The sequence below is a fragment of the Lolium perenne genome, chromosome 5, assembly GCF_019359855.2.
Source record: "Lolium perenne isolate Kyuss_39 chromosome 5, Kyuss_2.0, whole genome shotgun sequence".
NCBI classification, from domain to species: Eukaryota; Viridiplantae; Streptophyta; class Magnoliopsida; order Poales; family Poaceae; genus Lolium; species Lolium perenne.
The window spans coordinates 67,373,733-67,390,431 of record NC_067248.2 but is presented as its reverse complement, the minus strand read 5'-3'; the positions used below and the strand labels follow the sequence as shown (position 1 = coordinate 67,390,431).

At 45.7% G+C, this 16,699-nt stretch overlaps 1 protein-coding gene and 1 long non-coding RNA gene across 2 annotated transcripts; one reads left to right on the top strand and one right to left on the bottom strand.

Annotated features, from left to right (window-relative positions):
• Window positions 1–9,222: 9,222 nt before the first annotated feature.
• On the bottom strand, window positions 9,223–9,874 carry LOC127304704 (uncharacterized). Its single transcript, XR_007853500.2, has 2 exons — window positions 9,398–9,874; window positions 9,223–9,312 (listed from the first exon to the last, which is right to left on the bottom strand). It is a non-coding gene; the product is annotated as an uncharacterized lncRNA (long non-coding RNA).
• A 1,096-nt stretch (window positions 9,875–10,970) lies between these two features.
• Window positions 10,971–13,017, top strand: LOC127299423 (E3 ubiquitin-protein ligase WAV3). Its single transcript, XM_051329387.1, has one exon. It carries the CDS (start codon window positions 11,117–11,119, stop codon window positions 12,866–12,868), a length of 1,752 nt encoding a protein of 583 aa, XP_051185347.1. The 5' UTR covers window positions 10,971–11,116; the 3' UTR covers window positions 12,869–13,017.
• The last annotated feature ends 3,682 nt before the right edge of the window (window positions 13,018–16,699 follow it).

The following is a 16,699-nucleotide window of genomic DNA, read 5'->3' as shown; positions in this document are numbered from 1 at the left end:
TACCACTAGTGTAGATCGCTGGGAACCCCGGTCCATCTCTCATCATTATATACTCGTTCTACATGTCATTGGAAGTAGTATCAACTATCTTCTGGGGCCATCGCTCTCATATTGCTATTACTGCTGCTGTGTTACTGTTACTATTGCTCTCATATTACTGCTACTTTCACATCACCCCTGTTGCTAGTGTTTTTCCAGGTGCAGCTGAATTGACAACTCAGTTGTTAAGGCTTATAAGTATTCTTTACCTCCCCTTGTGTCGAATCAATAAATTGGGTTATACTACCCTCGAAGACTATCGCGATCCCCTATACTTGTGGGTCATCACTTATGCATTGAAGAGGAGTCCATTATCTGTTGTCTATATTGTCCCGGTATGGATGTCTAAGTTCAGAATAATCAAAAGCGAGAAATCCAATGCGAGCTTTCTCCTTAGACCTTTGTACATGCGCATAGAGGTACCCCTTTGTGACACTTGGTTGAAACATATGCTATGCAATGATAATCCATGTAATCCAAGCTAATTAGGACAAGGTGCGGGCACTATTGGTATACTATGCATGAGGCTTGCAACTTATAGGATATCTTATACATAACACATATGAATTATTACTACCGTTGACAAAATTGTTTCTATGTTTTCAAAATAAAATCTCTAGCACAAATATAGCAATCCATGCTTCCCTCTGCGAAGGGTCATTCTTTTACTTTTATGTTGAGTCAGTTTACCTACTTCTTTCTATCTTAGAAGCAAACACTTGTGTCAACCGTGTGCATTGATTCCTACATATTTGCTTATTTGCATTCATCATATTACTTTGTGTTGACAATTATCCGTGAGATAAACATGTTGAAGTTGAAAGCAACTGCTGAAACTTATATCTTCCTTTGTGTTGCTTCAAAACTTTCTACTAAGAATCTATTGCTTTATGAGTTAACTCTTATGCAAGTCTTATTGATGCTTGTCTTGAAAGTACTATTCATGAAAAGTCTTTGCTATATGATTCAGTTGTTTAATCATTGTCTTTACCATTGCTTCGAATCACTTCATTCATCACATATGCTTTACAACAGTATTGATCAAGATTATGATAGCATGTCACTTCAGAAATTATCTTTGTTATCGTTTACCTACTCGAGGGTGAGTAGGAATTAAGCTTGGGGATGCTTGATACGTCTCAAACGTATCTATAATTTCTTATGTTCCATGCTACTTTTATGATAATACTCACATGTTTTATACACACTTTATGTCATATTTATGCATTTTCTGGCACTAACCTATTGACGAGATGCCGAAGAGCCAGTTGCTGTTTTCTGCTGTTTTTGGTTTCAGAAATCCTACAAAGGAAATATTATCGGAATTGGACGAAATCAACACCCAGGGTCTTATTTTTCCACGAAGCTTCCAGAAGACCGAAGAGCATACGAAGTGGGGCCACGAGGTGGCGACACGCTAAGGCGGCGCGGCCAAGGAGGGGCCCGCGCTGCCCTAGTGTGTGGGCCCCTCATCACGCCTCCAACCCTACCCTTCCGCCTACTTAAAGCCTTCGTCGCGAAAACCCCAGTACCGAGAGCCACGATACGGAAAACCTTCCAGAGACGCCGCCGCTGCCAATCCCATCTCGGGGGATTCAGGAGATCGCCTCCGGCACCCTGCCGGAGAGGGGAATCATCTCCCGGAGGACTCTTCATCACCATGATGATATCGCCTCCGGATTGATGTGTGGGTAGTTCACCCCTGGACTACGGGTCCATAGCAGTAGCTAGATTATTGACTCTAGTGCAAGTGGGAGACTGAAGGAGATATGCCCTAGAGGCAATAATAAAGTGGTTATTATTTATATCTCTATGTTTATGATAAATGTTTATATATCATGCTATAATTGTATTAACCGAAACATTAGTACATGTGTGATATGTAAACAACAAAGAGTCCCTAGTATGCCTCTTAACTAGCTTGTTGATTAATGGATGATTAGTTTCATAATCATGAACATTGGATGTTATTAATAACAAGGTTATGTCATTATATGAATGATGTAATGGACACACCCAATTAAGCGTAGCATAAGATCTCGTCATTAAGTTATTTGCTATAAGCTTTCGATACATAGTTACCTAGTCCTTATGACCATGAGATCATGTAAATCACTTATACCGGAAAGGTACTTTGATTACACCAAACGCCACTGCGTAAATGGGTGGTTATAAAGGTGGGATTAAGTATCCAGAAAGTATGAGTTGAGGCATATGGATCAACAGTGGGATTTGTCCATCCCGATGACGGATAGATATACTCTGGGCCCTCTCGGTGGAATGTCGTCTAATGTCTTGCAAGCATATGAATAAGTTCATAAGAGACCACATACCACGGTACGAGTAAAGAGTACTTGTCAGGAGACGAGGTTGAACAAGGTATAGAGTGATACCGAAGATCAAACCTCGGACAAGTAAAATATCGCGTGACAAAGGGAATTGGTATCGTATGTGAATGGTTCATTCGATCACTAAAGTCATCGTTGAATATGTGGGAGCCATTATGGATCTCCAGATACCGCTATTGGTTATTGGTCGGAGTGAGTACTCAACCATGTCTGCATAGTTCACGAACCGTAGGGTGACACACTTAAAGTTGGATGTTGAAATGGTAGAACTTGAATATGGAATGGAGTTCGAATATTTGTTCGGAGTCCCAGATGAGATCCTGGACATCATGAGGAGTTCCGGAATGGTCCGGAGAATAAGATTCATATATAGGATGTCATTTTATGTGATTTAAAATGATCCGGAAGGTTCTATGGAAGGTTCTAGAAGGTTCTAGAAAAGTCCGGAAGAAACCACCAAGGAAGGTGGATTCCCGGAGGGACTCCACCTCCATGGCCGGCCAACCCTAGAAGGGGAGGAGTCCCAAGTGGACTCCCCCTATGGGGGCCGGCCACCCCCCCCCCCACATGGAAGGGGGGAATCCCACCCCAAGTGGGATTCCCACCTTGGGTAGGTTTCCCTATCACATGGAAGGTTTTGGGTTCGGGTCTTATTCGGAGACTTGTAGTCCAACACTTGGGGCTTCCACCTATATAATGAGGGGCCAAGGGGAGGGGGCCGGCCACCCCAGAACCACCAAGGTGGCCGCACCCCTTAGTGTCCGGCGCCCCCCTCTCCCAAACCCTAGCGGCCTCTCTCCTCCACCGCATCCCGCACACTTAGCGAAGCTCCGCCGGGTTTCTCCACCACCACCGACACCACGCCGTCGTGCTGTTGGATTCAAGAGGAGCTACTACTTTCGCTGCCCGCTGGAACGGGGAGGTGGATGTCGTCTTCATCAACAACCGAACGTGTGACCGAGTACGGAGGTGCTGCCCGTTCGTGGCGCCGGAGGGATCGTGATCAAGATCTTCTACGCGCTTTTGCAAGCGGCAAGTGAACGTCTACCGCAGCAACAAGAGCCTCATCTTGTAGGCTTTGGAATCTCTTCAAGGGTGAGACTCGATAAACCCCTCGTTGCTACCGTCTTCTAGATTGCATCTTGGCTTGGATTGCGTGTTCGCGGTAGGAAATTTTTTGTTTTCTATGCAACGTTATCCTACATTTGCATGCTCTCCGTTGCTATAGAGGCTCTGGCCAAGTTGATACTTGTAACTCCAAGAGGGAGTATTTATGCTCGATAGTGGGTTCATGCCTCCATTAAACCGGGACAAAGGATGTAAAGTTCTAAGGTTGTGGATGTGCTGTTGCCACTAGGGATAAAACATCAATGCTTTGTCTAAGGATATTTGTGTTGATTACATTACGCACCATACTTAATGCAATTGTCTGTTGTTTGCAACTTAATACTGGAAGGGGTGCGGATGCTAACCTGAAGGTGGACTTTTTAGGCATAGATGCATGCTGGATAGCGGTCTATGTACTTTGTCGTAATGCCCGATTGAATTTCACACTACTCATCATGATATGTATGTGCATTGTTATGCCCTCTTTATTTGTCAATTGCCCAACTGTAATTTGTTCACCCAACATGCTTTATCTTATTGGAGAGACACCACTAGTAAACTGTGGACCCCGGTCCATTCTTTTACATAAAATACAATCTACTGCAAACATTGTTCTTCACTGTTCTTCGCATACAAACATCATTTTCCACACCATACATTTAATCCTTTGTTACAGCAAGCCGGTGAGATTGACAACCTCACTGTCTAGTTGGGGTAAAGTATTTGGATTGTGTTGTGCAGGTTCCACGTTGGCACCGGAATCCCTGGTGTTGCGCCGCACTACACTCCGCCACCAACAACCTTCACGTGCTCCTTGACTCCTACTGGTTCGATAAACCTTGGTTTCTTACTGAGGGAAAACTTGCTGCTGTACGCATCACACCTTCCTCTTGGGGTTCCCAACGGGCGTGTGCTTTACGCGTCAACAGCGTCTCGTCGCCCCTCTTCGTAATCCATTCGGTCTTCTGGAAGCTTCGTGGAAAAATAAGACCCTGGGCGTTGATTTCGTCCAATTCCGAGAATATTTTTTTTGTAGGATTTCTGAAACCAAAAACAGCAGAAAACAGCAACTGGCTCTTCGGCATCTCGTCAATAGGTTAGTGCCGGAAATGCATAATAATGACATAAAGTGTGTATAAAACATGTGAGTATCATCATAAAAGTAGCATGGAACATAAGAAATTATAGATACGTTTGAGACGTATCAAGCTGTCTAGCGTCATGGTGGCGTTGGTGGCAGGCCTCACAAGGTCATTGCATTGATCTCTGCTGAAGATGGGTATGCGCAAGACGGTGGCGGCGAGGACTTCTGGAGCCTATATGATGGTACGCACCTAGGGTCTGCCGGACCGGTTGTGCCACCTTCTCTCCATTGGGCGACTTGTCGAGGCCTTCGGTATTTTGATGATGCGCGTTGGTGTGATATCAGGGTTGTTCATTGACCCCCCTCCCCTCATCAGTGATGTAGGATTAACGAGCTGTCGTTAGTTTTGGTGGCTTCGGTTCGATCTTTGTAATTCTTCTTGTAAGGTGTTGTGAATAATCTAATAAAAATGTTGTGTGCATCCCTAATACGCTAATAATCTAATAAGTTGCCATTTCGAATAAAAATGTGATTTTTAATACGGAGTGACGAGGGATTAACTCGTCAATGCCTACGTTTTGTAGACTTAGGGTTTCATAAGAAGTAGAGGGCAAGTAGATCTTGAAGGTTCAGCCGAACAAAGGTGCTCAACTCAAGATTATGGTGGCTAGGGTTACAATGGTTCCGATCCGTTCTTCCTCCCTCGGCTTCCCCTTTATATAGGAGGCGAAGCCGAGGCTTTCTGTGTCGTACAAGCTACAAACTATTCGAGCCGTGTTGGGCCTTTCCTATATTGATACAAATTTCCTATTACAACTCTACTTTCCTAACCAAAACTTGTTAGAATGGGTGGATTTCGGGGTCGCAGAGAGGCCAAGTATTGGCTAGTCTTTAGACCGGGTCTTAGACCAAGGAAGTCTAAACGTGAATATGTCTACATACATTTCCTCGATGTGTAATAGGGCTAAAGACGTTTGTGGAAAAAGTAGCACACCTCTCGAGAGTGCATAAAATGTTTCATGATACTCCCTGTTCTGGGAAATAACTACGATCGCGGAAGGAAAAGAACTCTATGAAGTTCTCACAACCCGTCAAGGTTGACCGACATAGTTTTCACAATCTGAAACTTAACTTTTCTGAAACTCATTTTCGAGAGAACTTGCATGTGCATAGGATCCTCTCATCCGCGAATGTACATCATGCACCCACATAGTTGAGCTTGCCTAGTACACTTTATCCTCTTATTCGTTGCCAGGCCTTAGAAAAAACAAGACACTCATCCAAACCTAATAGGACGACGAGAAGGACCAGTACGAGGAGCGAAAGTCTGACACTAGGAGCGAGACATAGTCTACAACTAGGATTAGATATAGTGGAGATTGAGACAAAGGATTGGCGGACCTATCCCCAAGGCCTAGAACCCTATTTGTAGAATATTGCTTAGCAGCAATCACCAGCCAAGTAGTATTCGAATTAGGTCATGGAGCTGTCGAGTTGCTTCTTCTGGATCTTCGTTTGAATAGGAACTTACCTGGTAATCCTCGCTGTGCCAAGGAGGTTCCCGAGATCTCCTGTAAAGGATCTTTTCAGATGAATACGATAGTTATACACCTTTGTACCTGCGATATTTCTATGTACACTCTATTTTGTGTAATATTCGTGTAACGTTTTTTGTAGTATTATGCCAATGACTTGTGTACTAAGATAAATTAAAATGGCCATCCATCCTGCAAGATGCTTGTCAATCTTGAATAACTGGCATAATATCAGTTGTGGTGATCGGACATCAAAGGATTTAATTGCATCATTCGCTGTTTAACGATCAACGTTGATAGGTACAAAAGTGTTTTTATGGTAACTAGGAAAATTACCCGTGCGTTGCACCGGGAAGGACAAAAAATGACTGATCAATTTTCAATTGCCTCATCTAAACTCACCTAGAGTTTTCTGAAATGGAAGATCGAAATTGCCTTGGTGGCAAATTTGCCGAACACCTAAAGAAAAATCAATCAAAGTAAACTGCTACTGGCTTCTAGGGATGCGCTGCGGTCATCCTCAATCTGCTCCAAGTCTAACGAACTATTGCCGACCACCGGCATCGAAGGTACACAACAACTATGGTATGAATAATAATAAGCCATATTTTTTCAAAAATTAATAATAAGCCACATGACGAAGAGATTATTTTCTTTACCTATATTGTACCTGCTCATTTAGTCGAAGTACTGGATGCAGGTCACCCCGACACCACGCCTAGTCGACTTTCTCCTGCTGGCGAGGACGCCACGATCGTGTGGGAAGCATGCAACGGCGGCTTAGCTACGGCCTTGGGCCTCTGGTTCTTGGACGACCCCCGACCTGCTCCTTCATCGATTCCAACTTGGTTCAGGAAGGATGTCAGTGGAGCGGCGTGGTTTGTTTGGAGGGGACGGGTTGGGATTGCTGCTTATATAAAGGCGGGTGCAGGGAGGCAGAACTCGTCGTATGAGACTCAGAACGTATCCTCTCCAGTCATGATTCGATCGGGAGAGTTTAAAACGTCCATCATTGCAATCTCGACTGAACTTTTTCTCGATTCACCATTGAAGTGTTAATACAGTAAATATTCAGCATCAAGCGTGAACTCTACGTACCAATACAGCAATAGTACCACTGAACTTGACAAGTTCAGAAGTGAAAGGCACTACGATCGAAAGAAGCTTTATATGCAGTGCCATACGCCCATACAACCAGCTTCCCAAGAAAACGAGCATAGAAGTTCAAATCCACAACCACCAGACCAAAACATCCAGGGCGTCATTCTGTATTGACTGAACCTGGCACAGCGGAAGTAGGAACGTGGATTAGTTGCTCTGGTTGGGGGGCAGAAGATCGGCGAGTCTCTCGGCGAGCGTGATAACATTGCTGTCTCGCTCCTGATCCCTTGGCTCGTTACCACCAGCGCCCAGGCCTGGACGATGTACGAGATCATACGGAGCGTTGCCTGACCACCACAAGGTGCTAATGGGCGTGCTCGTGGCTGCCGAGGTTGAGCCCGCCTAATTCCACATCAACGCCGTGGCAGGCAGCACGGCGCAAGCTGCCACGGGCAGGCCAGTGAGGAGAATTGATGTAGTGTTGCTCTGGTTGTTCTTTATTTTATTGGATTGGCTGTCCGGCTGCTGCTATTCGGCGCCTCGCGTCAGATTCATGTTGAACGATGATGACGTGTATCGAGGTGTTGGTTCAGTATCCGTTTGGTATTGAAATCACGCAAGAACCGATCGAAATCGAGAAGAAGCTGGCCGGCTGCTGCTTTTCGGCGCCTTGCGTCCCGTGAGGAACCGCAGATCCGTGAAGTTGATCGGGGCAGGCGTATATGTAGCGGAGGGGTGGCGTGCGGAAGGGGATAAGGAGATCGGGTTGGTTGCGAGGACGGTCGGCAGGCGCACGGGTTGGCGGTCTATGGGAGACGAGGAATTGGAACAAAGCCGTATGAAACGGGAAAAGCCGACGACGGACGAAAAATTCCCGATAAAGCAGGGCACACGAAACGGATCAAAACTCGGGAAAAAAAAAACTCAACGTGTAAAACTTACGGGTGGCGTGGTGGGTAATTTTATGTTAACTTGAAGGGTAGTTTTTATGACATACCAAACCAAACCAAACCAAACCACGGAAACACTTTTGCTTTTATTATTAGGTACTAGCAAAAAACCCGTGCGTTGCTACGGCGCAACCTAAAATTAAATGATTTAAATTATCAGTATTTTCAAATCCTTACGTAAATTGAATGCATAGAGTTCTTGATCAACGTGTCTTTTTGTACAGCCCAATAGTAAAAATCACATAACATGAATTTTAAACAAGTAATAGTGAAAATCATATCTTGCCCAGGACTCTATTGCCATTGTCGCTGAGTAAAACATGTGGATGAACTCCTTAGCCCTATTCCAGCCCGACCGATCAGCATGTTCTTTAAATCAATGTTGTCACAAACATGAAATAATAAATTACAACAGTTTACTCTTGTGCACGAAATAAGTGTGGCCATCTAAAATAGCTCAAATGCAACAGCTATTCTGAAACTATTCACAACTAAAATTTCTTCAGAAGAACTAATGCTGCTCACAGTATAAAATTAAATGTCATAACTGATGAATTCATCTGAATTCTACCACAACATAGATGATTTGTAGTTGAGTTTAACTTCATCAAACCAGCAGTTCTTCTCACTGTACCTGAATTAGTATCAAAATTTCAGTGTAATTGCTAGGAATAGGGAAACCAAGATGACTCTAGAACACAAACAATGTTAATGCAATCTAGAGTTCAGATAGTAGCTACTCCCAGCGGTGCTAGCTAGCAGGCAAGGAAAAGGGGAATTGCTTGATCACGTATCAGGGGATCACGACCGCCCAGGGACACTCCTTCGCGGAGACAACATGCAAGAGCACATCAACATCAGATAACGAATGAGCAAACACTGATAGCAATAACGTCCAGGCAACCATGGAACTGTATAGTACAGTTAACGGCGCCTCCATGGAGGACGATATGCAGTGAAGAGGCGCACTCGACGCGGCAAGGCCTTGCCTCCGCCAGCATGTGAGCAGCCACTGGTCAGACATGTGGATCTAGCATGGCGAGCCTACGCAAGACACGATCCAAATCAGAGATTGTTCCAGTCCTGGGAAATACGAACCAACAGGCTCGCAAGTGCTTCTCATGAAGCTGGCGAAGCTCCATGGGCAGCTGCACAAACAAACAATTTCTTTTATGGGATTGACTTAGTAAGCTATGTGATCTGAACCAGCAACAACAAAACATGGGAACCAACTTTCAGTCGTCACTGCCAGCCCACCGCCGTGCCACAAGTTCCTCTCCAGGCCATCAACTTAATCGATTCCGCGATTGAGTCTGAAGGCAAGATCTTCCGATTCCCCCTGTTTCTGCATCCCATCGCTCGCCAGCGAGCTTCGAGCCGCCACTGCCACCGGGAACTCCGCGCCGCCACGGTCCTCCCGCCGCTGCGACAGACAGCGTGACCTGGCCATTGATTCGGTCGCCGGGAAGCTCGGCCAGGTCGAATCGGCTTTGACGTGATTTCATGAGCATCTCTCGACTGAATCCTTCATCGTGGTCTCGTGGATCTACGGTTTCTAGGGGAATCACTCATAGACGGGAGGAGACATATATGGGGTGGATTTCCATGGGGAGGGGGAAAGAATTCTCGATCTAATTCTATAGGATTCGGGTTCGGTAAGAACAGTTCTCCTTTGACTTTCCGACCGAGAGGAAAGAGAACGCGGACATAATGAAAATATGGACTGCGGGTTGAATTAGCGAAAGCTGAAGGGTTAAAATGCAAAACGGCTGACGGACGACGGAAACAATCCTCCCTTTATTATTAGGTATAGATAGATTGATTGCAAACCAGGAAAGCTAAAGAAAGCTTGAATATTTTGCTTGATTACAGCAGCCTGAGATAACTCCCCTTTGAGCAGAATTAAAGTGTCGTCAGGATACTGTAGAATTGGGAAAAAGCTATCAACATCAAGCGGGTGTAAAAGAAAGCCCTGTTCGAAAGCCAAGCAGCACAGACGTTGAAGAACATCCGCTATGCTATCAAACAAGTATGGAGATAATGGGTCTCCTTGTCGAACACCTGGTTTGAAACGAAGACTTTCTCCAAGTTGCCCGTTCATCGGAACAAGTATGGAGCCCTGTCAAAAGCCTTCTGAAAATCCAATTTCAGAATATAAACATGGGCTTCTTTTTTTCTCTGCACATTGCACCAATTCTGACGCCAGCACAAAATTTTCAGCTATTGCCCGTGCCCTAATGAAACCTGATTGCGTGCTATGTAGTATAACAAATGGGATCTATGTTTGCAGTCTGACAGCAAGGACTTTTGTCAACAACTTCGGCAAGCTATGAACCAGAGAGATGGGCCTGAAGTGCTTGATTTCCACAGGAGTATCTGTCTTGGGGATTAATGCGATATAAGCTGAATTGACGCCATCTAAAATAACGCGATGGTTGTGGAAATCTGAAACAAAGGCAAGCAGATCATCCTTGGTTAAGTTGAGGTCTTCCTTGGTTAAGTTGACGCCATCCGGTCCTCGGCTTGTTCTGCATGTTTGGTTGCTGATTGGAGCGAATCGAGCGATCGAGAGCTAGCTAGGTAGCCATGAAGAGTACGTCTTCCACATCCGTCCGATGAAGGCAAGTTTGCCAGAGAAATGTCGCGATGGAATAGCTCGGCCAGGCTGCGTGCCTATTTTTTCGCGTGCGAACCGACATACCGAAAGATTACAGTTAAATTTGCTTGCCCTCCAAGCTAAGAACGTTAATCACTATCCAAATATACAAGCATATAATTAGGGATTGCAACTAATTAGCCCCATACAATCAGGGATTCTGCTTGCTGTTAAGGGTTTCCCTGCCCTTTAAATCTCACGGACTGTTTAGATTGATATACTCCGCCGTACAAGTTTCATCCAAGGAGATCGGAACTTCCGAAGTGCAGCAAATTCTTCAGAGCCTGTTTCATAGTATGAAGTTGAAGATCTCTTGCGCCGTCTGCCATGGCGACATGGGCCGCGGCCACGCCACCTTCACGGCCGAGTGCTCCCACACCTTCCACCTCCGCTGCGTCAACCACCGGACCGCCTGCCCTCTCTGCCACACGTCCTGGCGCGACGTGCCGGGCGTCACGCCCACGCACGCGCTGCTCTTCGACGACGACGAACCGCTGGAGATGCCGCCGCCCCACGGCAACAACCAGGCGACGACGGCGGCTGGCGGCGGGGTGATGGTCCTCAAGACGCACTGCCAGTACCCGGCCGTCGCGAAAGACGCCACCCGCGACGGCTTCGCGGTGCTCGTGCACGCCAAGGCTCCCGCGCTGGCTCTCGAGGCGGCCAAGGCCCCGCGCGCACCGCTGGACCTCGTCATGGTGCTGGACGTCAGCGGGAGCATGATGGGCCCCAAGATTGCTCTGCTGAAGCAGGCCATGGGGTTCGTCATCGACAAGCTGGGCCCCGACGATCGCCTCAGCCTCGTCTCCTTCTCCTCAACCGCCCGCCGCCTCACCCGGCTCGCGCGCATGTCCGACGCCGGGAGGGCATCGTCCGAGCGCGCCGTAAAGTCCCTCGTCGCCACCGGCGGGACCAACATCAAGGAGGGGCTCCGCGAAGCCGCCAAGGTGATCGCCGGTCGCCGGTCCAAGAACGCCGTCTCCGCCATCATCCTCCTGTCCGACGGCCAGGACAACAGCACCCTGCATTACAGTGCCGCAGGGGCAACCGACTACAACGAGCTCCTGCCGTCATCCTTGGTGCGCTCCGGCGCCGGCCCCTCGACGCCGGTCCACGCGTTCGGCTTCGGCAAGGACCACGACTCGGCGGCGATGCACACCATCGCGGAGGCCACCGGCGGCACTTTCTCCTTCATCGAGAACGAGGCCGTCATCCAGGACTCGTTCGCGCAGTGCATCGGCGGCCTCCTCTCGGTCGCCGCGCAGGAGGCGCGCGTCTCCATCGAGTGCGTCTGCCCGGGCGTCCGCGTCCGCTCGGTCAAGTCCGGACGCTACAAGAACCACGTCGATGCCGAGGGCCGCGCCGCCTCTGTTGACGTCGGCGAGCTGTACGCCGACGAGGAGAGACGCTTTCTGCTGCTCGTGGATGTGCCAAGAGTCGCCCAAGACGTCGACGTCACGACGCTGCTGAAGGTGAGCTGCGCCTACCGAGACGCCGCCACAGGTCAGTCGGTGGACGTAGCTGGCGAGGACGCGGTCGTGAAGAGGCCGGTGGAGGCGGCGGAGGTGGAGCCCTCGATGGAGGTGGAGCGGGAACGTCTGCGCGTGGAGGCGGCGGAGGACATCGCGGCCGCGCGCGCCGCGGCGGAACGCGGGGAGCACGCCGAGGCGTCGCAGATACTCCGTCACCGGGGCATGGCACTGGGCGCGACCGGCGACGCCATGTGCGCCGAGCTCGCGATGGAGCTGGGCGAGCTGAGCGAGCGCGTGGGGGACCCGACGAGGTACCACACGTCAGGCGGCCGCGCGTCCCTGCTGTCTGGCATGAGCTCGCATTGGCAGCAGCGCACGACCACCTCTGGGAACTATGGCAAGGGTCTGGGGGGTGGAGGGTACTCGACTCCGGCAATGCGTAAAATGTTAGGCATGTCGGTGAAGGCTCGTCAGAAGCAGCAGCACCAACAGTTCTTCACGTCAACGACGCCGCCGCCCCCGTCTCTCGCCATGAACTTGTTGAGGAAATGCCACCGCTTTCTACGTCTCAAGTGAAGAGAGAGAGGTGGACGTTCAACTGCTAGGAAAATCTTCGCGCTTGCGTTATGATCGCCATCCTTTAGATACAAAGTCCTGCTTTCTTTTTTACATTCATCATCACACAATTTGGATTCTTAGCGGATAATAAGGTCTAGTTCGATTTTGATGCTCTACATTCATCATCACTCTTGTATTTTCGCAGGTTATACTGGTCTTCGTTTTCGAGGTTCTGCTAGTTGTCAATTTGCAAGAATAACAAGAGTTTCACGTTTTAATAAATTAAAGTAGCAGAGTTTTGCACTTCGAGTAACGCTACACCTACGGACTCCTCTTTACGGACTGAAGTCTACGCGCTGAGGTGGAAATCAGTGAATGGATCACGGCCCAAACATCACGGGTGGGAAAAAGATCACCACCAGTCTCGTATGCCCACGTAATTCCGTAGGTTGTTTCCGTAACAAAATCGTCCGTAAGTGTAGCTTTATTGGAAAATTATCTGTGCGTTGCGATGGTAAATACATTATTTCAAATGTGTTGCTACGGAGCAACACGACATGGTTTGTGTCGTCACATAATCCACAAGAACACATCATATGCAATCTACGATTTTGTTACCACAAATATAATTACTTCTACTACATGGCAATCACCGCAAGATCCTCAAGTTTCCTTGAGGAACAATTAGGGTTCATACATACCTTTTTTCCTAAAAGCGATTACATGATTCATGATTGTGAATATATAGGCATGCTTCTGTTTCCTATTTTTTCAAGTTTAAATTAAGTTTTGATAAAAAAATACACTTTTCTTGTGGTATATTTTTTTAGTTAATTAGTGTGTAAGAGCAAGAAACAATAAACAAATTGGTACTATTTTAAAAAAGGATTATGATAGGAGTAGGTATAGTCGGGTTTCAAATATTGAAGCACGTTGTTCTGCTAAGAGAATACCATATGAGTAAATATGTTTACCAAAGAGTTTAAGTGAAATGGTACAAGTCAAGAACCAAAAATTAGTTACGTTTTATCTGATATACATAAAAAACAAAATTTGGAGAATGCTACTTGACAGACCCAGATATATATTGCTTTTCATGAAATAGTTTGCATATTTCACTAACCAAAGTACTAAACTGCATGACGTTCAGTTTCCTTTTCTGAACAATGAGAACAAGTTGGGAACACGGTTCAGAAGATACAAAACTAAAAAAAGTCGTGGTGAAAAAATCTATCCAAACCAAACACATCTGCAATTTTTTGCACGGTTTAAACTGTATATTGATCTGCCACATAAAAAACTGTATATTGATCTGCACAAGGAAATAATGTACTGCATACTATTAACAAAGGGTGTGACTATTAATGGCCCTGCTGTCGGGCATGAGCTAACATTGGCACGACCACCTCTGGAAACCATGGGAAGGGTCTGGGCGGTGCAGCGTACTCGACTCTAAAAACCCTGCTTTTCTACATTCATCAACAACGCTTTTTCATAAGGTTTAGTTTGCTTTCGTTGTTCTACATTTATCATCAGTCTTGTACTTTCAGAATAATGGTCTTCGCTCTCGAGGTTCCGCTAGTCGTCAATTTGCAAGAATAAACTACCGGAGTTTTGCAATTTTACTGTACTGTATTTTATTCCAACTAGGTTTTTCACTACCATATTTGTCAACAGTTGTTTTCTAATTTGCCAATAGTCGATTCGCACAGAAATGAACAACATACAAAATTTCACAAACAAATTCAGTCACGGATCAGCCTCAGAGCATCCAAGGTAGGAGTCATTAGCTGGATTTGGAGAAGTTATGCAAATAAATAAATTTTTTCATGCCAAATTATGCATGTGTCATGTGGCATAAGCTTGCATGCGCAAAAATTGGTGGATTCTCTTGCCTAGGTTACATCCCTTGTTGATGCCAGTATTTCAGGACTGCTCTTTCTCGGGTTTACTCGTGATCGTGAATAAATCTCGGCATTCCTAGCTTAATAAAGCCCGGCATGGAAAAGCTAGGCCTAGGGGGGGATTTACGGGAGCAATGGAGAGTAGATAAAAGACGATTAGATGAACTAATGGGGGACAATACTTTACCACTAAATATGGAGTCAACATGGAGCGTTGAATGTTGGTTTGGTGACTGTGATTTGATGGTTGTGAGACACAAAGCCACCTCTCTCCCTCAAGACTGGAACCATTAGGTGAACTAGAGCAGATATAGATGAATAATCAAAATCACCAAAAAAAAAAACAGTGGCAACTATGTACAATACAATGAAAATGGAAGTAATAATTTAGTAAACAACAAAACATATGATCTACGCTTTCAGTTTTTACCAAACTCTGCACTTTGTCCACAAGGTTTATATGATTGCTTTGGATGCCATGTGAGAAGAGAACTATGTTGTTTCATGAAGTATGTTGTTTGAAAATGGATGTTCAACTTGAAATTATGTGTACACTTCGTTGTATGCAAGATGTACACACACAAAAAAGTTTAGGGGGGCAATTTAGGGAATCAAGATGAGGACATTTAAATCATCCCTCTCCTCTCCCTAAAACACCTTTAGGGATTCAAATTTTTGAAAATTTACTAGAGATGCTCTGTTTTTTTTAAAGAAACTAGAAAATACCCCGCGCGTTGCGCTGGGTATTCATGGTGCATTTTTTTTCTAGAAAAGGTTGCCTACAACATGAAATATACAATGTGATTTACATTAGTAGAGGTATTCAACTTTTCATCACCGGATCTTTGGGAGTTCGACCAAAACCGTGATGGTCTAGATCAAGTAAGTCGGTAAATAATAAGCACTTTATCAAGACCACTATTTACATACGTAAGATTGTTCGGACTACATATTAAATCGGGTAATATATCGTAACATGTAGCTGTTCCACCTAGCTGGAAAACAAATCATGTAAAAAATTATTTATAAAGATTAAAGAAAAGCACCTACGGTATGAGGCTATGACATGAAAAACTGAGCAAAGAAAATGATAACGCCAACTATAGAACATTTAAGAGGGGGTGTCAGGATAAAATTAGTCATATTGGTACAAAATCGAGCATTTGCTTACCAAAGCTACAGATTAAGCTTACAATAGATGTGCAAACTATACCAAATTGACAGTGATCACTATTAGCATATAGTACTCCGGATAACATTAGGTCCTCATGGCCAGATTAACATGCACCTAGCTGTTGCATGCGTACATGTATTGGAGCGGGTGTATGAGGAAAAAAAACACTTCCTGCCAAAAGATATGTTAGTTGACAGAAAATACAAAAAATAAGAAACAAATAATAACCTGACCGGCGAGTTTTCAGATAACACATCCAACATACCATCAAAAATATCTATCTATAGAAAAATAATATTGTGGCAGCTTCTTCTCTTAAATGTTTTTTTTTCCTTTTACAGAATCATGGAACATCCTGATACTATCCCTGTTTTTCGATGCCTAAAATAAAGGAACGGTTCTTTTAGAGCAATGACGCAGGCTTTCAAAATATAATCAGACAAAGAAATTAGAATTTTTTCATGTAAAGAGAACTAATGATACCTGATAATTCCGGATTTGCTGGCAAATCAGGAATACATCTTCAATCAAATCAGACTTATTCACCAAAAACTTGACATAAGTGTTAGGTGGCATGCAGATCAGCAGATGCCCTATCAATTTTGACCACACTGGTAGAAAAATGTCCTTCCGTCCAGCCCCATTAGTCGCCAAAATAAAGGAACCGCGACTAATGGGGTATTTAGTCGCGGTTCGGGTGGCGAACCGCGACTAAAGAGCTGGGCCCAGCACGCTCGCTGGCCAGCTGGTGGACGGGAGGGGCTTTAGTCG

Coding starts and splice junctions, on each gene's coding strand:
- LOC127299423 (XM_051329387.1), top strand. CDS start 11,117: ATGAAGTTGAAGATCTCTTGCGCCGTCTGCCATGGCGACATGGGCCGC.